Here is a 27,493-nt window from a genome sequence, read left to right on the forward strand (position 1 = left end):
GAATAGCTTCGATTCAATTTCTTAGACCTAATCTAGTCCTAAACTATCTTTACAATGCTAAATCAAGAATGATTTTGGCAACTAAAATTGACAACTAACTTGACATACCAATGTTAGTGGGTTCAACCGAGCAGTGCTCTAACACTATGGATCCTGGACTTTGAATAACTTGCAACAGTTAGCATACAAGTACGCATACTGTGTTATATCCAATCAATGGTTAATCGTTCTAAAATCCATATTAATCATTGAAACATTCTTGGAAGATGGGAATAGCTGTCTCACACAAATTATTAGCTTCAAAGCAATTTTCAAGTGATCAATAGATCAATACGAAACATTCCGAGTCTACATCAAATGACTGTCTCACACAAATCATGTAAGATGTTACTAGGCGATTTCATATGATCATCTTTTGACTTTCGTCAAGAATAAAGATAGACTTGGTTAAACGAAATCTTACCAACACATATTTTGAGAAATATGTAAGCGAGTTAAACTCAACTCGAAATATCAAATGTGTATAATATAAAGTCTATATAGCTATATGACTTTTGTCTCAATAGGAGATAAAATAGAAATAAACTTCTGAGTGAGTTCAAGTCTCCACATACCTTTTGTTGATGAAGTTCCACAAGCTCCCCTTAGTAATTCTTCGTCTTCAACCGATGAACGCCTTGAATTCTAAAGCTCAACTATACATTCTATCCTAATCTGAGACATAGCTATGAGTAGACTAGAAATCAAGACTTTATAGTTTTGGAAACTAAGATAGACAACAAACTTGAGATAGCAACGCTTGCGAGTTCGACCGAGTAGTGCTCTAACATATTCCTTTATATCCCAATCCTCTTGTATCACGATGACTTATACTTGCTTCTAACATTGAGGTCAAATTGTTTGAGATGCCATTGAACTTTTTCAGGCTCAAATTTTCTTCTTTCAACATCTTGATTTATCAAGAGCACCAGCTAGATCAGCCTCAAGGTGTTTTTCTCGAGAAAAATATGCACCTTCTTTCTCTTAAAAGCACACTTGTCGTGAGTTAATCCTTGCTTCAGACTCAGCAAGTTTCTCTTCGAACAAATGGACCTTTTCAAGAGCAGCATCACGATTTTTCTCTAATAGTTATGCCAGAGAAAGACTAGCACTTACTTTGTCTTCAAGACTCTGTACTTGTTGAGAATTATTTTCCCTAAAATTTTCATGATCTAGACGAAACCTTTCACATTCACCCTGAAATTCCTTAAGTATCTTTTCCCTTTCACGATACATACTTAGGATATTTTCATTAGCAAACAATTTCTCTTGGGCCTGTTCCAACAAAAAGTCTAATATGACCACACAAATTGCATCATCCCGAGAAGGGTTTATGTTTGAGTCATTGTTCATACTTACATGACTTAGTTTTAGCTCATTGCAAGATCCTTTCGGCTCATTCAAGATAACATCAGAAGAACATTCCGAACTTAATTCAAATCAGGAAGAACTATTATAACTATTTGAAACATCAGATTCAGAGAGTGGTTTAACAACCTCTTGTGATACGTCAACTAAGTCTTTCATTAATTTTCGCTTTCATTTAATATTTATTTGACTCATGTCTTATAGGTTGGATCGCACCAAACATAGATTGTTAGATCTTTTCGTGTTTGTATGCTCTGATACCAATTGAAAAGACGAGGGTACCCCAAATACACCACAATCTTTTAATTTCGACCTCTAAGTCTGATACCAAGTGTGATCGTCTATGGACAATAGTCGAGACAATACGACAACTTGATATTCACTTGACAATAGTTACGATACGATACCGATTGACTATATGATCAATGTCAAGTGATTTGGATTAACATACAAGTGTAATTTATTTTATTATAATAAGACAATTATAGTGTGAAATGACACAGCAAGATTTTGTTAACGAGGAAACCGCAAATGCAAAAAAAAACCCGGGACCTAGTCCAGTTTTGAATAATCTCAGAATTAAGCTGCTATACAAAGAACAAAAGCCAACTTCGTATAGTAGAGATTAAGTAAACTACCCCTAGTTACTTAGTTCCATCAGTATCCTTGCGTCTTAGACCTTTTGGTCACAGACGTGAATCTCAAGGAATAAATCACTATCTCAAGTTGCTTTACTCCTTTTGATCGTATTCCAAACAGTAAAGGAATAAATCTATTTGGTATCTATTCAATCTTTGGTAAAAGATATGTTTGAGTCGTCAACAAAGGATATTATGTTTAATCTAATAAACTCCCTTGTCTAGTTCGATCAATCCGACTCTTAATTACCGAAATAATCAATTTCAGTATTTGTAATCAAACAATATATAACTCAAAGAGAAACTATAAAGTGATGTCAATCTTATAAACTATGTAATCACAAGTCCATCAGTATAAACAAGATCTAGTTGGATCCCAGCCGATCAAGATGTGTGCACAAAATTCACAAGATACAAAAACTAATTAGATAAATCTTCTTCGTCTTCACTTTCTTCGATTATCTTTAAAGTACCTGCACAACACAAACTTGAATACTTTTGTGATCAATCACGCACAGAACGGAGTCTGTTGACAATGGATTATCACAAGATGTCTTTAGATCTAATAACAGTTCTAAATATCCCGTCGATATTTTAATCTAGTTTGAGTGACCTTATGTCGGAAGAGAAAGATCACAAGAATAATCAAACTAGATGCAATCAAAGTTTCAACAATCGCTAGTCAATAAAATCAATAATCGAAAACTATAATAACAATGCAATTATCTAGTTTCCCAACAACGGTACTCGTAGAGCTTCTTGATCCCACATAAGTCTTTAAACGAGCGGTTGTAAGATATTTTGCTTAATTATGGTACTTTCCTTTCCGGATAGACGGCTCCAACATAAACAACACGAATGAAGTTTGCCTAACTTTTAGGCTAGTTTACAAGAAATTTAAACTCAAGTATTTATAGACCAAGGTTGTTCGGACAACAAGGAAATTCCAAAACCGAAAATATTCTCAAGATATGCAATAAAGTTCCTAATTTCGGTTATCCTATTTCCAATTAATGTCAAACAATATTTCCGGAATCTCTCTTAGAAAATTTATATTATTAGTTTAGCACATTAACTAATAATTCTTTTCTAGAGTATATGCTTTAGATTCTGGTAATTAAAACATATAAAAGCATAATTAAATGCTTTTCAATATTTCGGTTCGGGATCACCTTGAGCATCAAGGAATATCTTTGAATAATTAATGATAAGAGTTATGCACATGTTCAAATAATGTCGACATCTAAAAGTTTCCTATCTTTGCAAACCCTAATTCCATATTCACACACAACATAAAGAAATATGTGAATATTGGAAACTCGGTTTTGCTCTTAGGACCGGTTATACCATGACTCCCAATATAGGTTATGACCAGTTATATCATGCTTCCCACTAGAAGTTAGGATCGGTTATACCATGTCACTATATATAGGTTATGACCGGTTATACCTTGCTTCCAAAAACTAGTTAGGATCAGTTATACAATGTCACTCAATATCGGCTATGACTGGTTATACCTTGTTTCTCAACATAACTTAAGATTGGTTCTACCTTATCATCTTACATTGGTCATCCAAATAATATCCAATGAAAAACCGTACCAACACACTTATGATTTCCCTTTCGATTATGAAACAATTTCCATACATATACTTCCTCAAACAAATTTAATAATACATAGTTTCCTATGATGAAACCACACCTGTATCCCACACATAATCAAGTAACTAAATAGATAAATTATGTTGATTTCGTATTTACGAAGTTCAAAAGATAAGTGTTATACTTTGTAATTCAATATAATTCCTTGATACTTTGATCATAATGTTATGACCAAGTCTATAATCACTAGGGTGTCATAAATATAGCTTCCTATGTTATGTTTTCAACATAAAATAACTTGAAAGATACGTTAGGAATGAAAACAATTTAAGTCAGTATTACTAACCTCAAGTGGAAAGATGATGTCTTCGTTGAAGTCGTTATTTCTTCACATTCTTCAGGTCTTCAGAGAAATACTTGTAAGTTTCAACATTCCTAGACTTTCTAGTCTAACCTAAACGAAGTTGACTCTAGTAATTAACCAAGCGACTGTAGATGAGTTTTGATACTAAAATATGACAACCAAACTTGACATACCAACGCTTGGTGAGTTCAACTGAGCTATTCTAACAATTATATTGGTGAATGCAGAGACGACATACATTGGCATAAACAGTCAAATGATGTCGAAGAATTTGATAAAGACAATGACTACCTTATAGTTGATTTGTGATTGGTAAAATACTTTTATTGAACCAAATGAATATTCTAATTTTTTTTATTAATGTTTTAAACCACACTCTCTTTTGTTTCTATTAGTTTTATTTTTCATCTCTCTTTATTAGATGAAGCTTAAGAAGTTGCATAAGACAAGAAAGTCAAGAAAAGTTGAAAAAAAAATTTTTTTTGACATATTCGCTACCAAATGGCTCTATCAGTAGGATAGAGTTGTGGGTGATCTGATCTCGCGCTCTGATACCCGGAGTAAAAATCAAAATATATCATAATAATAACCTTGGGCTTTTCCATCTTCCTTATGACCTAAAATATCATAAATTTATGCATCTTCTCCCTCATTCTTTCAATCTTCTTTTGCACAATGTCAGATCAACAAGATGATTTAGATATTCTTTCAGATGAGCTTAAGGAATTAGATTTAACTGACTCCAATATAAGAAACTTATTAAACGTTCTAATCAAATTTTTGATATATAAAATAAAATCCAAACAATTATGGATGGATGGGTTGGAAGGATGAAGGAGATTAGAATTTTATTCTTACTAAAGAGGTAATAAGTTAGTTATAAATCTTATCTATTGTTTGCTTAAGGTTTATAATATAACATATTTTGATTTTCTCTTTAACAGATTACAATGGGTGATAGAGAAGTATTATCTTTCTTTCAAGACATCAGGAAGACTCTTTTGGCTTGTTTTTTTCTTTGTTTTTTTTGAATGGGTATTGATTGGTCAACGGTCAAAAAGGTCAAAAATAATGAGTGACACGACCTAATAACCTAAAATCTCGCATTTTCTCCTTTCACTCTTGCAATATTATTTTATATTGTGTAGGTATTCTCTTCTACCTCACTCTCAAACTTTTTTGACAATGAATTGAAACCTAAATTTGAAATTCCTCACGAAAAACTCCCCGAAAGAATATTAGAGATAACGAGATATGTGTGAATTAAACTCAGGATATTTGCTGTGGGATGTATTGTTGGATGAAACTTGTTTCTTAAATTTGCCGGTGAAATTAAAAGCTAAATTTGAAATTCCTCACGAACCCCTCCCACCCACCCCGAAAGAATATTAGAGATAACGAGATATATGTGAACTAAACTCAGGCAATTTGATGAGGGGAGTATTGTTGGATGAAACTTTTTTTCTTTTTGGTCTTAAACTTGTTTCTTCGTGGTGGTTGGGTCGTGGGTGTCACTAGTACATAAGTTATTTTACTGTGTGACTCGATATGTCGAGAAGTAATAGATAACCGATATAAAATCAACATGTGTGGAGTAAACGAATTTATTTCCGATTAACTCGTGGATTTAATTTAGGAGATTACAAATACAACAAAATTGCTAAACATTGTGATTTACTTATAGATCTACAAAAGAAAAATCCTGGCAGCCAAAGAAAAATGAGCTGGAAAGATTAAAGATACTGAAAATGAATGGTCATTGTGTGAAAAGGGGGAAGAATCAGGAGGATTATTGGAAACATTATTAAAAAATTAAGTTTTTGCAAAAGAGGTAATGAAATCTTTGTATTGCTTAGGGTTTATAATCTAAATTCTTTTGGTTTTTTTTTCTTTGATATTATTTAGAAATTTTATCTTCTGTTTTTCTTAGGGTTTATAATCTTAATTCTTTTGCTTTTTTTCTTTTATAGATTACAAAATATGATAAAAAAAAAAGTATTGTCTTGCCTTCAAGACATCAAAAAGAGTGGTGACACTACCAAATCTTCTTTGATCATCCAAATCCGTTCTTTGGTAATGATGTTTTGACATTAAAAATAGAAATGTAGGACAATAAAATAAAGGGAATTGTAGGGAAACTTTCTAATCTATTACCATTTATTTTAAGTAAAAAAACTATTATTTTTAATATAAAATTGCAACTTATTACATTGGTGAAATTTAGACATGACAACCCTTGGCATAAACAACCAAATAATGTGGAAGAATGTGTTGATGGAGAGGAATTTTTTTATAAAGACTATACTTACCTCACAGTTGATTTGCAATTGGTGAAAATTGAACCAAATTAACACAATTATTGTTTGTATTAGTGTTTTTAACCACTTTCTATTAATTTTGTTTTTCTCTCTTTTATTAGATGAAGCTATATTCTCTACCAAATGGCTCTATCAGTGGGATAAAGTTGTAGGCAGTCACATCGTACGCTCTGATACTCGGCATCGAAATCAAAAACGTGATGTTGAATGTGTAAATGTTCTTCTTACTTCTTTTTTCATTTATGAAAGTAAATAGTTCAATAATCTTAATTAACAATTTGTTTATTATTATTTTCTTTTTCTTTTGTTTTACATAGCTTTAGCAACTTGATCTTCACTCTTCTCATGTGCTTCGGATTATGGATGCATTAAGTGTACTATCATTTTCATACTAGAATTTTTTTTCTTTTTAATTGATAAGGCATGGTTAGCCCTAGTACTAGTTACATTCCATGAAGTCTAGAACACCGGAATTAAAGCATATTAATCAAAAAGGGGTTTATCTCAGTTACACCCCAATGCTCACTGAGTTGTTAACTTGATCATACACCTGCTAATCTAACATGATATAGTTTTCCATATCTAGAATCAAACTAAGATACTTTAACTCTTTAATACATAAACTAAAATTACTATTTATTTTATCTTTAATAGATTATAATGGGTGATTAAGAAGTATTAGCTTTCCTTCAAGACATCAGAAAAACTATTGACACTACCAAATTCATCTTTAAGCCAAATCCAGTCTTTGTTAATGATGTTTTGACATTAAAAATAGAAGGTAGGAGTATAAAGTGAAGAGAACAGTAAGGTAATTTTTTGATTCATTGGTAAAAAAAATAATATTTTAATTACGAAATTGCTAATCATTATATTGGAGAATGCAGATATGATATATGTTATGCATAAATAGCCATATGATGTCGAAGAATCAGATGTGAATGCAGAAATTGATGAGAAATGCCTTACAGTTGATTTGTAATTGGTAAAACAGTTTTATTGGACCAAATTAACACTATTATTGTTTTTAATAATATTTTGAGCCATACTCTCCTATATTTTTTATTAATTTTATTTTTATCGCTCTTTGGTAGATGAACCTTAAGAAGTTTCCCAAGATAAAAAAGTTGAAAAAAGTTTTTTTTGACATATTCTCCACAAGATGGTTTTACCAGCAGTCGGATAGAGTTGTGGGTGATCAGATCTCACACTCCGATAATCGGAGTAAGAATAAAAAATGTGAAACCGAATATGTAAGTATTCTTACTTCATAGTCTACTCATGTAATTACATGGTTCAATACCATTGTTTTGATTTTCCTTTTGTTTTATACATCTTGAATATATATTATGAATTTCGTAAATTAAACTCACGATTTTGTGGTTATTTATAAATAAAATCAATATTTATTAGGTGGTATATCTTATTTCTGACATATAAATAAACATTTTTGCATAAAAATATTAATGTATCTTAACAAATTATGTTTGCTGAATTGAAGTTATTATGTTTTTGAAGTTACATTGCAATTTTTTTTCAAGTGTTTGGGATGCTTATTAGTACTAACAAATTGCATTTTTTTCCGCGAACAATATTACATGCGTATGGCTACAGTGTATTTAAATAGTTTTCTTTGTCATTGAAATTTATGAAATGACGAGGGTACCAAGTACACCACAATCTTTTAGATATCAACCTTTAAGTCTGATACCTTGCGTAATCTAATAGAGACATAGACTATCAAGAAGATAGTAAACCACAAGCTTGAATCCTCTTGTGACCAATCACACACAGAACAGAGTCTGTTAACAATAGATTATCACAAGATGTCTTTAGATATAACAACAGTTCTAAAGATCCCGTCGATACTTTGATCTAGTTTGAGTGACCCTTATGTCAGAAGAGAATGCTCTCAAGAATAATCAAACTAGGTGCAATCAAAGTTTAACCACCGTTAGTCAATTATCAGAAACTAAAATAACAATGCAATTACCTAGTTTCCCACCAATGGTACTCATAGAGCTTCTTGATACCACATAAGTCGTTAAACGAGCGGTCGTAAGAGATTTCACCTGATTAGGGTACTTTTCTCTCCGGATAGACGACTCCACTAGAAACAACACTAATGAAGTTTGCCTGGCTCTTTGGATTGCAAACTCAAGTATTTATAGACCAAGGTTGTTTGGATAACAAGAAAATACAAAACCGAAAATATTCTCAAGATATGCATTAAAGTTCCTAAATTCGGTTTTCCTATATCCAATAAATGTCACCCAATATTTCGGAAATCTCTCTTAGAAAATTTCTATTATTGACTAACAAACCTTTTCCAGAGTATATATTTTAATTGCGGGTAATTAAAACATATATATTTTAAAAATCATAGTTAAATGTTTTTTAATATTTCGGCTTGGGATCACCTTGAGTATCAAGGAATATCTTTGAACAATTAATGATAAAAGTTATGCACATGTTCAAATAATGTCGACATCTAGAAGTTTCCTATCTTAGAAAAACCTAATTCCAAATTCACACAAAACATAAAGAAATATGTGAATATTGGAAACTCGATTTTGCTTTTGGGACCGGTTATACCATGACTCACAATATATGTTGTGACCGGTTATACCATGCTTCCTAGTGTAGGTTGTGACCGGTTACACATTGCTTCTCAAAGTAGGTTGTGATCGATTACACCATGCTTCCCAAAGATAGTTTGGATAGGTTACACCTTGTAATACAATATAGGCTATGACCGGTTATACCATGACTATCAACATAAGTTAAGATCGGTTCTACCTTGTCATCTTGCATTGGTCATCCAAATAATATTCAATGAAGAACCGGACCAACACACTTATGATTTCTCTTTCGATTATGAAACAAGTTCTTACAACTACTTTCTTAAACCAACGTAATAATACATAGTTTCCTATGACGAAATCACACTTATATCCCACACATAATCAAGTAATAAATACATAAACTATGTTGATGTCGTACTTAAGAAGTTCAAGAGATAAGAGTTATACTTCGTAATTCAATATAATTCCTTGATAATTTGATCATAATGCTATGACCAAGTCTAACTACTAGAGTGTCATATATAAAGCTTCACATGATATGTTTTCAATATAATACGACTTGAAAGATACGTTAGGAATGGAAATAAGATCAAGTCAGTATTACTAACCTCAAGTTGAAGGATGATGTCTTCGTTGCAGTCGTTACTTCTTCACATTCTTTAGGTCTTCAAAGTAATACTTGTAAGTCTCAACATTCCTATGCTTTCTAGTCTAACCTAAATGAAGTTGACTCTAGTAATTAATCAAGCGACTCTAGATGAGTTCTGATACTAAAATATGATAACCAAACTTGACATACCAACGCTTGGTGGGTTCAACAGAGCTATGCTCTAAAACTAAGTACACAAACTGTTATGACAGTTCACGAACTTGCTTAGATCAAAAAATTCATGAGTTACGAGACGACTTTGAGTTGACAAACTGTTTTGACAGTTTACGAACGGATTCGGTCTTGTGATAATTAGTCTAATTATGCTTAAAGGTTCCAGAACCACTTAGTCATGGATCTCTGGAGTGCATTACTGTTGCACATCTTCTTTGTAATTCAAAGCAAACTTCTCACATTCTTTCATGCACAATCTATATAGAGAAGTTTCGCTTACTTGGCATTCTATACAAGGTAATATTTCACGAAATTAGCTTTATTTTAAGCTACCATGGTTGTTCATAAATATAATTAGAGTACTCCCTACATACTAGAAACTTAATCCTAATACATTTATATCCTAGACGTCGCAAACTAGAGTCGTCCTCTAAAAACCTAGGTTTCCTCTATGAAAGTATATTAGGTTACGACTTTGAAATACTTCACCAAGGGATGTGTGAATCCTGGCCAGGCTATCTTTTACCTGATAGTTCTTGTTATCCGGATCTTGTTTTTATTGATCTTCTAAAAGTTTTCGAAACTTTAGATCAGGAACTTGATAGATAAAAATTACAAAGTACTCTTCATCTCAGACTTTGTGATTCCACAAGATAGATATCTAAATCACTTCTGGCTTGATTTGTTTAGATTTTGCTTGTGAGGTAGAATTGGTTAAGCATCTCTATAACTTTTTAAGATAGTAAGTTCAACCTAATTGTGGGTTTGCTTGATATCTTTTTTTCTTGAAGATCCTTCATAGCATATAGATTTCCATACCTTGATTTAATATATTTTTGAAGGAAATCAAATAGGGTTCCTGTTAGAGGAAGAATAATCACAAAAGTCTTCACTTAGGTTGAAGCAACTCTTAGTCCGGTAAAGGACGTCAGCTAGGGGAATCACATTTCGCAGGTTCTTGCAAATGCAAGATACTTAAATAAGCGAAACTGAAGCTGAAATGTTCGTAAGGTCGATTCAGTCTCAACCACATTCCATTCCGGAGTCTGATAGTAGGCTAGTGTCTATAGCGGCTTCATACAGTGTGGTGTTCAAGTTCTGGACTAGGTCCCGGAGTTTTCTGCTTTACAGTTTTCCTCGTTAACAAAATATCTAGTATCTTGTGCTATTTATGATCCTCATTATATTGTTTATCTTTATAATATACATATCACAAGTCACTAGTGGAAAATGAAGTTTTTATGACCCACATCCCCGACCCTCAATGACGGTCAATGGATCGTGGACCGGTCAAGACGGTCTTAGATTTAATAAAAATACGGAGCACTGATTAGAGCTTTAAAAACGGTCGTTCTGTAAGTTTTTTATTTACGATTCAGCCCTTCTTCAACGACCCGTTCCTCAACTGATGGTTATGGATGTTTATGTAGTTAAATTCGGAATGAACGGCTGGAGATGAAAAATAACGGACAGAGATGATGAATGTATAACCCTATCTCTTGTTTTTATCACCTCACGTATACTTCCCGCAAAACTTCTTTTATTCTCATTATATCTCCGTCTATTTTCTCTTCTGGTTTTTCATTCTTCATGTGCATAGAAGAAAAAAAATCATTCTCCACTTATCCTCTCTTTGGTTGTTTCTCCGGCACTACTTAATATTAATATCCTTCATCTTATCTTCTTTTCATGTCCTCTACAGTTAGCTTCATTCACAATCCCCAACTAGCATAGTGCGTTAAAATAATTTAGACAGTTTTTAAGCCTAAAAAACTTTATTGAATCTACAAGATTTATTATTGAGAATTCGTATCTTGAAAGAAAGATTACAAGACTTGTTCTTGTTGGAATTCGGTTCGTATTACAGTACGGTTACATACTAGGTTATTACTTGGATATTGATTTCTGAGTTCGTCCAAGTAAAACTTGTCTTCATATCAGGTATCAGATCTTTATCGTTGATCGTGTTACTGTGTTACTGATTCTGACAAGTTTGTCCATACAGGTTTCAGAATTAAAACTTGTCTTCATACCCTACCCAATATTTTACTTTTCCTCCATAACCATACTTTAAGGGTTTTTGGGCGTATATCCCATTTTATGTGTGTTTGTACTAATTGAAATTGAAATTATGGTGGTGGTTCAGTATGGTTGCATACTAAGCATAAGGCTGATAATGAAGATTTTAAGAGTGACATGTGAAACTTTACAAAAAAAAAATAATTACTGCACAAGGAGGTCTTATTATCATTGCTCAAATTAAGAATGATTATGGAAAACATTATAACAAATTACGACGATGCTGGTAAATCATATATCACGTGGTGTTCTACCATGTCAGAGTCTCTTGATATTGGTGTTTCACGGATCATGGCGGGCCAAGGATCTGATGCACTAACAACCCAAATACTCATGAAATATGGACTAGTCGGTTCAAAATTTACGGAGGAAAACATCTACACTGAACTCGTGAAAATGTTGTTGATTTTGTTGCTCATTCTTTTCAGCATGACAAAACTTTTCAAAATTACTACATATATCATGGTGGTAACAACATCAGACGAAGTATTGGGAGTGCATATATTTAAACAACATATGACTATGATGCGCCTCTCGATGAATGCGAGAAACTTGAACCTGGGGTCTCTTACCAAGTTCTTAAGTCAACGGAAAAAGTACCTATGAAATTATTACCAATATTTAATTTTAACAACTATCGGTTTTTAAGTACCTGTTTAACGGAACTTCAAGTTATTTTTTTCCGAAATGCTTACACAACTAACGACGTCTAAGAAACTTTTGAAGGAACTCTATTAGTTATTCCATCTTGATTTACTAGCGTTTTTCTGAATTTCAAAAACGAGGACTATAACACTGATAAAGTAAGTGCACAAACATCTATAATAAAAACCAAGACACAAGGCATGGAAAAAGTTTGGGACGACAAACAAACTAGTATTATTCATTTCTGCGGAATATAAATCCGGTCCACTATTCGGTCAACGATCCGTGATTTGGAGATAATTCATAACGACATACATACGTGTATAATTCGTTTTATGGATATGAATTCTGCACACAAAATTCGGCATATATTAACATGTAAAAAAATCATTTTTAACATAATCTCGCCTTAAGTACTATGATTTTATAATTTAAAAAATTATCATATAATCAACAAATTACATGTACGTTGATTAATGTATGTACAATTTTAGAAGTAAAAAAGGTGATAAAGAATAATAACGGTCCGCATAGTTAGGTAATTCATAAATGTGCATCTAATTTGTTTTAGGCTGCAAACTCCCAAATATAAATCAAGGTTTCGAAAGTTCGGATGATACAAATTCAAATGATACCCGAGCAATTCGCGAATTTATTAACCAGGGTTGGGTACGGAGACTTGCCCCTACTAAGAACAATGTTGTTCTTGGAATAGGTTCAACTGATTTCAGTAAGTACTTATGATACAAACAAATGTTTTTTTTTCTTCTTTTTATAGATAAAAAAAGAGTTAATGACAAATTTCTGAAAGTAAAGGTACCTCCCACAATTGAGAAGTTTGAGACCTTCCTCCCATCCTTTGGAGATCAAGAAAAGTTCCATGTTTAATGGTCTCACAACAAACTTTGTCAAATTTCTTAGACATAAATAAGGTTATCCATTCTATCATTAGTCCTCCAACTAGTTCTTCTTATTCCGCCTTACAGAGCTTTAAATAGTGATATTTTGATTGCTTCCCAGAAGATTGAGAGATTTGCAGTGAAGTTGAGAGGCCCAATCTATAACATCCTTAGCATCTAAGAATTCACCTTCTTCCCTACCATGGATTCTGGTTCCCCTAGTTGTCCTACCAATGGTGTCTCCTGTTGGACCTATTATGCAAACACCAATCCATGTTAGACCTGTAAGACCGTCAAAAGAAAACATCAAAGCAAAGGAGACCTTCCCACTAGGAGTCTGATCAACAACATGATTCCTTCTTTAAGCTATTATATTTTCATCTAATTGAGTGTGCATCAAAGCTGAGGTTAAGTGACTTATTATCTGTTTTCATGTGTGTCTAGGACAAGGTTTAATTTTCTTGAACATCATATTACGCCTAGATTTCTATATAAACCAGCATATGGTGGCACAAAGATCTGCCCACGATCCCCACTGAGTCTGGTGATCGTCTCTAGAAATCCATATAGACCACCAGTCACCTAGTTAATCCCTAAGCTAGAATTATCAAGATTCAAAGAGCAGTGAGCCCAAACTGCTCTGGAAAAACTGCAATGAATAAGAGAGTGTTCATCAGTTTCACAATGGTTATTGCATAAAATGCAAATTGGGTTAATATAACTGACAAATCTAGCATGATGAGCACTAAAGGGAAGAATATTGTTATTCATCTTCCAGATGAAGAACTGAATCTTAGGAATGACCTTCATACTCCAGATTTTTCTGGCCAGAGTATCATTAGGCTGAGAAATCTTCTTACATGACAAGTATTGATATGAATTCAGATGATCGTAATTCGAATACGGATGAAAATCTTTTAAGAGCGAACACTAGTGCTCATCTTCTTTCATGGAATCTTAGTGGACTACAAATAGAACTTACAAATTTGTGTTCTGACAAAAGATTAAGATGATCCATAGAGGCTAGAGCCAAGAATCAAATAAAAGTCGTGTCTTTCGTTACATAACAATTAAAATGAAATCAACCGTAAAACTGAGATGTAATGAGAAGAACATACCAAAAATACCAAAAGAATGTATAAAATGAGACTCTAATTATTTCACAAGTCTTAGCATATTTTGTTTCACTGTTGTCAAATATGATTTTATATAAAAGTTATAAAATAGATGAGTAACATCTCTGGCAAGATTACTTATAGTGGTATCCATGTACTTGAGGGTGTACTGAATTCCATATAAGACAAAACATCGTGTATTTTTGGAATGGTATGTCCCAGGTAAAGTGGTACCCCTTTTAGCGACCGTGGATCTTCGGATACTAGGAAAAGCTCAATTTCAGAAGTTAAAAACTAGAAAAGTTTTAGAAATTATTTTGAAATGGTGTTCTCAAATGAACATTTTTGGCTTTTCGACTTAATTAGATTAAAAAAGTAATCTTTAAGAAGTAATTTCGATATCTTGAAGTCAAAAAATAAAAAAATCAATTTTTTGAAGTCAAAAAGCAAGAAATTAGCCTAGATATCCTATAAACTTCCGGAACGACTTTTAAAAGCAAAAAATTTCTAGTTTTGACTTCTGGTTATATCGAAACACTTTTCTTAGAAACCTCTTTTAAAATAAGTGATATTAACAAATCGACTTCTATTGTCAAGGTCTCGAACAGAAGCCCTTATTAAACCCTAAAACAGAACTCGTCTCTCTCATCTCCCCTTCTCTTCTGAAAAAAGATGAATCAAATTTCAAGACTTTCTCTCTGTAAATCACTTTCAAGAGCCCCATTTTTCAAACAATCAAAGCCCATTTCTTCATTACTCTCAAATTCATACATTTCTAACCCAATTTCATCCCCAGTTTCAAAATTCCACACTTACATACCTCGATTCAGTTCAATTCCTAGAACCCATTTCAGAAACAATGAGAGGAAGTTTAGTGGAGAACCAAGTTTTGATCAGAATAAAGAGATTGATGAGATAAATCTGAAATTTGCAGATGCTAGAGAAGAGATAGAATTAGCTTTAGAATCAAAAGAAACTGTTTATTTCGACGAAGAAGCTGAAACTGCTCGTGATGCTGTACAGGTTGTGTTGGATAAATTTGATGCGTTGATGGAGAAATTGGATGAGAAAGAAAAAGGGGCTTTGCAGAGATCAATGGGATTAAAGATGGAGCAATTGAAAGCTGAACTTGCCCAGTTGAATGAATGAATCATGAGGTTTTTATGCAAATTTTATTGTTTTATTGTATGAATATTTTTTAGTTGCATTCGAATTGATGAAATATTGGTTATAACAATAATGAGTTGTGTTATTATTATAAGAGCCACTTTGAATTGATCAGTGTTTGAATGAGAAAATCTAGGGTTTTTCATTTACTTTGGTGCTTGGTATTTGTTTGAGGACATGTCACTTAGAAGATTTGTAGGTTGTTAATAAAAGAACTCAGTGAACTGTAAAGAGGTACTTATAGCTCTGAATTGAACTTTAGGAGTTGAGGAACCCATGAATATAATGATGATACCAATACAGTGAAGTACTAGACATAAGATAGAGCTGAATTGAACTTCGAGAGTAGAGGAATACGTGAATATGTTGAAGACAGAACTCAAAACGGTATAGAATACGTGAAATATGACTGTAAGCATACAACTGTGATATGTGAACGAATTCTTTTTTGTTATAATTAGAAACAGTTAAGCTAATTGAAATGTAGTGAGAGGTTGGATAGTATATGAGTCACTGTAGTTGCTGCTGTCCTTTATTAACTCGTCAATAATATTGCTAGGGAAGGCTTCTTAGTAAGCCCTTTATGGGTAAGAATGCAGGGGATGACTTTGGTACACTAATTTGCCCACCGTTCAGAATAGTACCCTGACAAGCAAATTGTGCTGCACTGCTGCTAAACTCTGCAAATCCATCCTTGAAAGCTTAACATGCTTAGTACTCGAGTTACACGAACTCTCGTGACCTCTGAAACCTTCGGGGTGACTGCTCGGTGATCTCGCAATATTCAACTAGAAAACATTACTCTGCTGGCTACATTTGCACGTTTTTATTCCGTGTAGAACTTCTTCCTTTGTTTCCTAAATTCTCTAACCAGAATCACCCCTTCGCCGTCATTATTAACTGAACTTATGTCATATAGATGATGCCATTTGCATTTATATCTTGCCACCTATGCCATTCATGGTCTTCCTTGGATCTGATGACCCTGTCAGTTGCAAGTTTGGTTTTTGTTTCCCAACGCTTAACGCTTGTAACGTGCTAGGAATCACTGCATTAAGCTTCTAGTCAATCGACTATTTGGTGAGAACCAAAATATTGCAATTATATGGTGAAGTTATATTTTAGGTTTCTTAGAAGGAAGATAGATGCGCAGAGACCCATGGTTCTCTCACAATTATCCCCTTGTTGAACATAAAAGTAATTTGAGGGGTAGGCTTCCTGCATTGATGTTCTAATGCATGAGTTTTTAGTGATAATAAAGGTGCCAGTGTCTACTACGCATGTGTACTTAAGTTTTACGACCAAATTTTACAAACCACTCCGAAAATTTCTACACTCAATCCCCCGTGCATATATTGTTCACTGTACTGATATTATCACCATAAATGATGCTTTACAGTAAGTCATCGTCCTCCAACTAATTTTTAGTTTTTGGTCTCCTGTCCAATTTAATGATACCATAGTGACGAGCCTGTTGCTTTCATAATTACATTACACTTTTCTGCAAAGACAACAAGCCACTTTGGTATTGTTCTCCTTGTTTGTCTAGTGTTAAGAATTAGTTTTTGTTTCTTTGATCTAACTGTGAACTCAAAACTGCATTCTATTTCTTCTTGTGAAGGCTAAAGCACGGTCACGATTACATTTTTAAAGTCCAGAACTATCATGTTTTTTCCCTCCCTTGTTATAAAACGGAAATGATTTACTGCTAATTTTGACTGGAAGTTGGATTTCATTCAAATGATAGGCTTATACTTATTCCTAGTAATAGTTTAAATACCTTATCCATATCCTTATCCTTATTGCATATTAAGGAATCATGTATCGGTTTACTAGTTCAGTAGTGGGGCTTGTCATTCAATCAACGTTTGACAACTCGTATCTTTGGTGCCATAAAAACCAGCATTTGGAAGGTAAATTACATGAAATTCAGTGTTTTGGACCTTTTCTTCAGTCATTATTAGTATGAGATTCCATGGTTAAACGTTTAAGACTAGTAATACATCACATGCAGTTTCCTAGATATGTATTTTTTTGATTTGATTTCATCTTTTAGCTCTTTTATTCACATGCTAATACGATTGTTTTTAAAATATTTTTGAACTTCTGTAGAATTATGTGTATCAACTGCTTTACTGGTTTTAGTTGTTTCTTTGATAGCGTAGGATTAGTTAATATTCTTGGAACTTCAACTTTGGATTAGATGTAGTATGAAAAGAGACGGAAATGAAATGAGGTTATTCTATCACAGGACACATGAGTTTCCCTAGAGTTACAATCTTAGCAAATCATGGTAAAAACAACTTTCTTAGGGGATCGAAAGAAAAAATTCTCAGAAAGAGCTGTTGAGATTGCTCAGTGATGTCACACTATTCAACTAGAAAACGTTACTCTGTTGGCTACTAGTTGTGGTATATTCACATGTTTTTATTCTGTTTAGGCCTGATTGCATCTGTTTTTTGAATGTTCCGTAACCAGATTTACCCTTCATCATCATATTTAGCTGAACTTATGTCATATAATTGACAATAATGGGGCTTGTCGTTCAATCAATGTTTGACAAGTCATAGCTTTGGTGCCATGAAAACCAGCATTTGGGGAACTTTTTCTTCAGTCATCATTATGGTTAAGCGTTTAAGACTAGTAGTACAGCACATGTAGTTTCCTAGACGCGTATCATTCTGCTTTGATTTTCATCTTCTTGCTCTTTCATTTACATGCTAATATAATTGTTCATAAAGAATTTTTGAACTTCTAAAGAATTACGTGTATGAACTGCTTTACTGGTTTTAGTTGTTTCTTTGATAGCTCGGGATTTATTAGTATTCTTGGAACTTCAACTTTGAATTACATATAGTATGAAAAGAGGCGGAATGAAATGCAGTTAGTGTTAACTGTAAGTGGAACATTCCTACTGCAAACCACAGTTACCACACAAATCATAATCCTCACTCTCTGATAATAGTATCTGATTCATTTATCCGTGGGACCACTTTTTGAAGTATTGATTCCCATTCCTTTATGCATTGCACATCGTTTTCATCACTGAACTGGAACTTTGATACCGGCATGACTTATTTTTGAAGTATTGTGTTCTTTGCAAACATATGCCTTCAACGGTCAATTTTTCCATTGAGCAACATGAAGTGATAATAAGTAGATTATTCTTTACTAGCTGTCACATGTGCCCTTATAACGAATTACCTGGTATCGAAGTCCCAGTTCAGTGATGAAAACGACATGCGTTGCATGAAGGAGTGAGAAGCAATACTTCAAAAAGTGTTCCCACAGATAAATGAATCTGATACTACAATCAGAAAGTGAGGATTATCATTTGTGTGGTAACTGTGGTTTGCAGTAGGAATGTTCAACTTACAGTTATATACTGTTTTATGTATCTGATATTTATATTATCGCACTACATGATGTTAACTTAGGTCATCTCCTTCCTTCCTTCCTTCTTTTTTTTTTTTTTTTAGTTTTTTTGGTTCTTGTCCAAATTAAAAATAGGAAACGACAGCATAGTGAAAACAATGAGTTTGTTGCTTTCAGAATAACATCGCAAACCACCAGCCACTTAGTTATTGTCTCTGTGTTTGTCTAGAGGTAGGAAATGGTCTTTGTTTCTTTGATCTAACTGTATTTACTCAAAACTGCAGTTTCCTTCTTGTGGAGATTAGAGGGCTAAGCTTGGTTATGATTACATTTTTGAGGGTTCATAGCTATCAGCATAAGTGGTTAAGATCTTCTGACTGGAAGCTGGATACCAGGTATTCAGATTTCAGATGATAGTATAGTTTAAAACTTTAAATACCAATTCTATATCCTTATCCTTATCGTGTAAATTAAGGAATGATGTTATTGACTTATCAGTTCAATAAATGGGGATTGTCGTTCAATCAATGTTTGACAACTCATATCTTTGGTGCCATGAAAACCAACCTTGGGAGGTAGATTTCATGGAATTCAGTGCTTTAGACTTTTTCCTCAGTCATCATTATGGTTAAACGTTTAAGACTAGTAGTACACCACATGCAGTTTCCTAGACGCGTATCATTCTCGTTTGATTTTCGTATTCATGCTCTTTCATTTACATGCAAATATAATCGTTCATAAAGAATTTTTGAACTTCTAAAGAATTATGTGTATGAACTGCTTTACTAGTTTTAGTTGTTTCTTTGATAGCTCGGGATCAGTTGATATTCTTGGAACTTCAACTTTGGATTTGATAGATATAGTATGCAAAGAGGCGGTAGGAAATGAAATTCAGTTAGTCCTTGTATGTTATAAAGCTAGCATTGCAGGTGTGTTGTATGGCAGGAGTCATGAGTTTCCCGAGAGTTAAAAAACCTCAGCAAATCATGGTGAAAACCACTTTCTTATGGGGATCACAAAAATCTCATGGATAATTGAAGATAGTAGTTTCCTAGAAACTAGCTTTAGTTAGGATAGAACTAGACAAAGTAGAGAAGAGAATGATAGCGAGCAGGAAAACAGAACATTGAGTGGTGAGGGAGTACCATGTGGATGTTGTTGAAATTTGGGAACAAGACAATGGGAAGGTCTTGAATATGGGTAATGGGCATATGTCAATTCAATCTTTTCGGTAAGTTCATTTTTTTTTTGTGCAGGGACCATGAATGAACACGGTACTTTGGATTTAGACTTCTCATCTTTTTTTTTTCAGTGGTCTTACAGACAAGAAAATTATTGGTTTTAACTTTTAACATTATTTGACACCAAAATGGCTTCTGAATTATTTCTGCATTCATTCTGAATGATATCTTCCGAAAGGAAGATAAAAATTCTTCTACATTGCAGCCTTTTGTTTTGTCAATCCAGTTAGAATGTCAAGTTTTCTTCTAGCTGCTAGTCAGATTGATCAGATGGATATGGAATTTGCAGCATTGAATTCTTACCTGCAAAATTTGACTGCTGGTTCTGTTGAAACATGGAGTTTTTCATTAAAGAATGAAAGGGGAAATGGGATCATTGAATGTTCCTATCTTATGAAATTGTCTTCTAACCACTGAAACTTATGTGAGATATGGGTCAAGTGAAGGATTGTTGTGACAAGATGAGACAAAGTCACAGTCAAGCCATTACATGTGAGGATGGAGGGTTATTAGGGGCATGGTTTGCTCTACATTGTCTCCTCTTTGCCTGAACAACAAGACCTACAAATCAAACAAGTAGGGACTTCTGCCCTCCCTCCCTACCCTCTAGATTTCTCAAATTGTATACCTTCAAACTGTCTTATTGAGAAAATTTCAGACTATAAAGCTATGTTGAAAGAGGAATATTGGGACCCTTTCACAGTGTGCCCACAAATCCACTCTTAAAAGAATAGAAAAGAAAGAAAATGAAAAAACATGAAGCAAAATTAACCATGATCTAGTTGTTTCTGAACTGTACAAAGGAAGACCCATATGCCAAATCAATAGGACACTACCCCCTAACAAGATTTTCCACTGCCCAATTTCCCCTCCCTATATCAATCAATGAGAGGAATTTCTTTATGACTAGAGAGAAAGAAATGAATATCAGCTCTGATTTGAGGACTGTTTTATTAGAGGTTGAGATGTTTTCCCCCATTCTTCAGGTGTGCTTTTAACTTCGCTCAGTAACGCTACCACTTCTTTCATGGTAGGCCGTTCTGTTGGCGATGAATTCACGCAGAACATTGCAATTCCTAGAGTTTGAAGCATCTCTTGCACCATTTGATCGGGTAATCCTCGAAGTTTTGCATCTAATACGGTTATCGCAGGCTCAAAACTTCCCATTTTCTTCTTCACCCATTCAACTATGTGCAAACCGTCACCAATTTGGGGTTCTACAGCGCTTCGGCCACTAAGAATCTCAAGCAAGACTACTCCATAGCTGTAGACGTCGCTCTTTTCAGTTATGTTCATTGTATATCCATACTCTGTGGATATCAAATAACAAATGAGTTGACGTAAATGATTGAAAGCTAAATTATAAAATGACTAAAATTTGTGTTACGGATAATAAACTAGTGAGAGATATTGTTCTGGTGATAGCCATGGCTATATTAAGATTCATGAACAAGCTCTGGCATCATTTATATGACAAAGATCACAGGCAAGAATATACGAAGTACTGAAACATGAGTAGATAACATGGAAAAGGAAGTAATGCATTACCTGGAGCTATATAGCCGTAAGAGCCTGCAACTCTAGACATTGCATGGTGATAATTTGGAGAGTTCATTAACTTGGCAAGCCCAAAATCAGCTAGATAAGCTTCACATTTTGAGTCCAGGAGTATGTTATTGCATTTAACATCTCGGTGAAGAATTGCGGGTACACAATCATGATGAAGATAAGCAAGTCCCTGCGCTGATCCTACAGCAATTTTATACCGAGTTTCCCAATCTAAATTCCTGTTTGCTTCCAACAACTGTTGCAAATTCCCATTTGAGACGAAGTTATAAAGCAAAAGCTTAACATACTTATTCGAACAGTAACCAAGTAGCTTAACAATATTCCGATGCCGAATGTGTCCAAGAATTTGAATTTCAGAGGCAAATGCATCATTGTGTTCATCTTTATCCTTTGTTTTCCAAAGTTTCTTCACCGCAATTATGTCCCCGTTAGGCATTTCAGCCTTGTAAACTACTCCCGAACAACCTTTACCCAGCACATTCTCGTCTTTCAAGCAATCCAGTATGTTCTCAATAGAGAAGTTGAGCTTTTGAAATGGAATAAAAGTCCATGGATATGAAAAATCTTCAGCTCCTGATGACGAAGCTGCTGCAAGTGAAGCTTTCTCGGCCATGTATCTTCTATTCCGATTTATAAGAATCCAAGATGCAAGAACAGCCAATGCAAATGAAGCAAGAGTCACGCAGATTAAAGCCACGGTTTTTGATGATTTTCCTTTGCGATTTAAACCTGAAGAACAAGAAGTCCCATCGACAGATTGACAAAGCTTAGAATTCTCGAGGTATGAATTCGAAGATAATGTCCTGAAAAATGGCGTCACTGGAATGGGACCTGAGAAGTTGTTATATGAAATATTCAATGAAGTAAGACTAGTAAGGAGACTAAGAACTTCAATTCCTCCATGGAGATGATTCCGAGAAAGATCAAGAGACTGCAAATTTGTTAAACCCGAAAATGCTTCAGGCATATCACCAGTAAACCCATTAGAGCTCAAATCCAGACTTATGGTCAAGGTAGTAATGTAACCAACTTCAGGCGGAATTTCACCAGACAAACTATTGAAGCTCAAATCAAGTAAAGTTAACTTTTGCAAGTTTCTTATTGATGTCGGAATCGAACCAGTAAGCAGATTATTGTTGAGGATCAACTTGTTCAAGTAACTGAAATTTCCAAAACTCGAAGGAATCTCACCTGTGAAGCCATTTCTGCTAAGATCAAGCTGCTCTAAATTAACAAGTTCTCCTAACCGCGACGGAATCTCTCCGGTTATGTGATTATTATGAACATCTAATAGCTCAAGAACTGAAATATTAGCAATTTCAGCTGGCAGACTATCACTGAAATGATTCGTGTATAAATCGAGAAAGACTAAATTTTGCAATTTACCTATCTCTTTAGGAATCTGACCTGAAAGTTGATTCTCACCGAGGCGTAATCTCACCAATGACTGGCAATTTGAGATGCTTTTAGGCAATCCACCCGATAACGAATTCCCGAGGAGCAAAAGCTTGCTCAACTTTGTCAAACTGAAAATTTCTTCAGGTATTGAACCTGTTAGCTTGTTCTTCGAAAGATCAAGAGCATAAAGTTCAGTGCAATTTCCGAAAGAAGCCGGTATAGTTCCCGAAACCGAATTACCCCACAAGAAGAAACTCTGCAAGAACTTCAAATTTCCTATCTGCCATGGTATTGGTCCAGAAAACTGATTCTTGTCGAGCTGCAGCGCAGTTAAACTAGTACAATTACTTAACTCCCATGGAATAGTACCTGTCAACGAATTATCCGATAAATGAAGCTGTTCAAGAACAACTAGCTTCCCCAAATCACCAGGGATTTCACCAGTGATTTCATTAGCAGAAGCATCAAAAACTACTAATGCCGAACAATTCGATATCTCAGGCGGAATTTCTCCAGTGATCAAATTCCCCCATATAAGCAAACTAGTAAGCTGTTGCAACTTCCCCAATTCAGCTGGAATAGAACCAGAAATCTTGTTCATATGCAAATACAAATTCCTAAGCTCTGAACACAAGCCCAATTCAGGTGGTATTGAACCAGAAATCTCAGTATCATAAAGTGCCAATGTCTGGAGATTAACCAAATCACCAAATGTAGCTGGTATCTCACCGGAAAGTCCCGTCGCCGCAGCACCAAAAATCGTGAGATTAGTAAGTAATCCCAACTGAGATGGAATTTCACCAACTAAATAAGGGTTCCCACCAATTCTAAACTCTTGCAGAGACTGCAATGAACCTAACTGTGAAGGAATTGTTCCATTGAATGAATTATCTTGAAGACAAAGACTTTGCAATGATGTGAGGTTTGCAAGATGTGGTGGTATACGACCTGAAAGCCGGTTTGAGTACAAGAACAAGAATAGCAGTGATGAGAGTAACCCAAGCTCTGATGGAACAGGACCCGAAAGCGAATTCGACGATAAATCGAGAAGCCGAAGATTCGCAAATGAACCAAAAGATTGAGGGATAGAACCAGAAATGTTGGTTGCAGAAAGATTGAGAAGTTGTAGAGAAGAAAGTGAAGAAAGCTGAGGTGGGATTGAAGAAAGATTCAAAAATGTATCTGGCAATGAAAGTGAAATAACTCTATTTTGTGGTGAACAGGTTATACCTTGCCATGAACATGGAGTTGGATGTGATGGATTCCATGAAGATAGAATGGTTGAAGATGAATCAGCATCTGTAAGAAGAGATAAAAGTGCTTGTCCATCTTCAGAAAGTGAATACACTTGATGATGAAAACTCAAGAACAACAACAAGCAGAAGAAGAAGAAGAGGGATGATGAAGATTTTTTGATGATTGTGGTGAAGAAGAACTCTTTTGTTTTCTCCATTAGAGAAATGGGTTCTGATCTTCTTCTTCTCCTTCTGAAACTCTCTGAGTGTGTGTATATGAGATTGAAGTTTGATGGAGATGGGAGAAAGTAAAGTCTACTCAAAATGAGACAAGAACATGTGAAATGGAGCTGTAATAATGCTTAAATGTTACACTAAGTTTTAAAAACTTGCATGTGATGGATGAAGTGAAGAAATCAAAAAAATGGAGTTTGGGGTTTCAACTTTCTTTAACTTAAGAGTAGTACTACTCCTTTAATGGTAATGAAATAGACTCCTCAAAACGGAATCAGAGAAGAACCCAGAGTTGTATTTTAATGGTGGATTGGATAAAAACCCAAGTTTGGTGATGAGAAGACAAAGTACTGTAACAAAGATGAATGAACTGAAGGTATTTCACATTAAATGGTGATTGACTGTCAAAAAGTACTCTGAAAAAACAGAGGAAACAGAGTAGAACCCCAAGCTGTTTTTCTGTTTAATTGATGGAAGTGATGATGATTGTATGAGTTTGATTGCTGTTTCAATTCCACCAGCACACCAAAGAATGAGGGTTTAGGGTTTGCATATTGAGAGACACAGAAGAGAGAGACGGAAATGGAAAAATGGTGGTTGCTGCTGTTCTGTTAGCTTAAAGGTTTAGGTTTTAAGCTCTCTTTGTATCTTTCTCTGAACCCTGTCTTTCTTTCTTAAAAATAAGAAAAACAATTAAGAAATAATTATCAGTTTCTGAAAAAAAAATCTGAGAAATAAAATTAGAAGAACAGTGTTTTGATGTTTTTCTGCTGTGAACATCGAAAACATTTTTAGATCATGTTTAGTTTATTCAGCTGTTCAGACGGTTGCGATCAGTTGTTAGAGTTAGTTTCTGTGGGACCCGTATGTCCCGCATGATTTCCACGTAGGATCACTGTTTGGTTTTTCCCAAAGGCATAGTTTCCAATTGCAACACTTTCACTTTCTCCGACAATGGTTATTCCGAATGTATTGAGTACGTTTTTGTGCACACTCCGTAATAAATAGTCATTCGACTTATGAGCGCCAAAGTGGAAAATACCAAAATTAGGTTCTAATATTATTGTAGTATTTTTTTTTAATTCGTTAATTTTTTTTTTTTTTTGATACAGAGGGATTTCTAATTCAAATCACTAAAATCTGACTTTATCAGTGGACCACATTAACATGGGAATATACATTTTGTTGAACCTTTTTTCACCCTTTTTTCTCAAAGACTCTAAACTCTAACAAAGATTTATTTGTGAAAATAGGGTTGCAGATGGGTTTTTTCCCCATTAGCAATGTAATGAGAAGCTTGTAGGGAACATTAGGAGTTTTTACCTAATTAGTCTAGATTTCACGGCAAGATACATGAATTAGTGTAAGATTCCGGGAAGAAGGGTTAATAAAAAAACGATAAGTAAGTACAAAAAGATTCCGGTGGAGCTGGCAAATGTGCATAGGGAACATAAGGTTTGATGATAATAGGAGTAAGGCAGCCTAGGAGATTGTGAAAGTTAAAAGGGGTGTTAGAGTTAAGCAACAATTTCAATGTCTTTATTTTTTTTCTTTCTTTACTTTAATTTCTTTATCTAAATTTTAAAATTTTATTATGATAACAATATTAGTTAATAATTATGATGTTAAGCAAGATGTAAACAAACATTTGATGAAACGTGATCATCCTAATTAAGTATGGGATTGTGGTTTGGGAGATGTGAAGTAGTATGAACTTAGAAAAATTAACTTGAAGAAGATGTAAGATTAAGGAAAAATTAAGACCATATTTTCGAGTATGGGTGTCAACGCGTCGGTTCCAGTCCCATTACTAAACGAGTAGTACTCGAATTCTAAATTTTATTAAATCATTTGGTTCTGGCTCTTGTCGGTTTTAAGCTCGATACTTGAAACTGTAAAACTACATTAAGAGATGTACAAGTTCGGTTCTCACAAAATTGGTCAATTAACCTAATAATGACAATTCCTGGATGAAAAAGACATGTAAATTTTGATATTGTTCAAATGGAGGAGAATGTAAAAATAGTTAGGATGTAAACAGTTTCATCCTACTCATTTTCAACTATTTTTTCTTATTTTTAACTTACATCAGGATGCATATAGTTTCATCCTCGCTCTTTTTTTAAGTTTAAGACAGGATGAATCTAGTTTCATTCTTGCTATTTTTTTGGCGTCCATTTCACTCACACTAATCTACTCGTCTATTAGAACCATTTACCGTTCGATTTTCTCCTAAATGAGTTTTCGGATTTTTTTCTTTCTTAGTAATATATTTTCATTTATTTTTTGGCTTTTAATGAAAAATAACACTATCCTATTCTTGAAGATTTTTTTTTATCACAAATACCTGCTAAAAATGATTAACACCAATATAACTTCCAGATTCAAATGAAAGAAATTTGATCGGAATGAATCAAAGAATGTTTGGATATCATTTAAGAAAATATATTTTAACTTCTAGATAAAAATCAATAATTAGTTTAGATCCACAATTTCAAAATGTCTTTTAGAAACAAACAACTTTAAAATATTTTTATATCTACTCCTAGTATCTAAACATCCCATAAAAGTTGATGTCAATGTAATATGGTGTTCAGTTTTTGGATGATAATGCCACTAACCTGAATTAGAAATTTGTTAATAACAAATATTTTACCAATTAGAAAGAATATGATATGATGGAACACAAAAAGATAAATAGGTTACTCCTAAGAACGGTTCTAATTAGCCCTCCATGGGCATTGATGTCCCATACTCACTGTTCTTTCTAAACACTTTTCTATAATATTACGAAAACTA

At 34.0% G+C, this 27,493-nt stretch overlaps 2 protein-coding genes across 2 annotated transcripts; one reads left to right on the forward strand and one right to left on the reverse strand.

The window, feature by feature from the left end:
• The first annotated feature begins 15,054 nt into the window (after positions 1-15,054).
• LOC113285509 lies at positions 15,055-15,773 on the forward strand. Its single transcript, XM_026534385.1, has one exon. The coding sequence runs from the start codon at positions 15,148-15,150 to the stop codon at positions 15,622-15,624; it is 477 nt and encodes a 158-aa protein (XP_026390170.1). The 5' UTR covers positions 15,055-15,147; the 3' UTR covers positions 15,625-15,773.
• Positions 15,774-20,935: 5,162 nt separating this feature from the next.
• On the reverse strand, positions 20,936-25,323 carry LOC113287070 (probable LRR receptor-like serine/threonine-protein kinase At1g34110). The gene is made up of 2 exons (XM_026535730.1): positions 21,807-25,323; positions 20,936-21,568 (listed from the first exon to the last, which is right to left on the reverse strand). Exons 1-2 carry the CDS (start codon positions 24,676-24,678, stop codon positions 21,186-21,188), a joined length of 3,255 nt encoding a protein of 1,084 aa, XP_026391515.1. The 5' UTR covers positions 24,679-25,323; the 3' UTR covers positions 20,936-21,185.
• Between the last annotated feature and the right edge of the window lie 2,170 nt (positions 25,324-27,493).

The sequence above is a fragment of the Papaver somniferum genome, chromosome 6 (genome assembly GCF_003573695.1).
Source record: "Papaver somniferum cultivar HN1 chromosome 6, ASM357369v1, whole genome shotgun sequence".
Taxonomy (NCBI): Eukaryota; Viridiplantae; Streptophyta; class Magnoliopsida; order Ranunculales; family Papaveraceae; genus Papaver; species Papaver somniferum.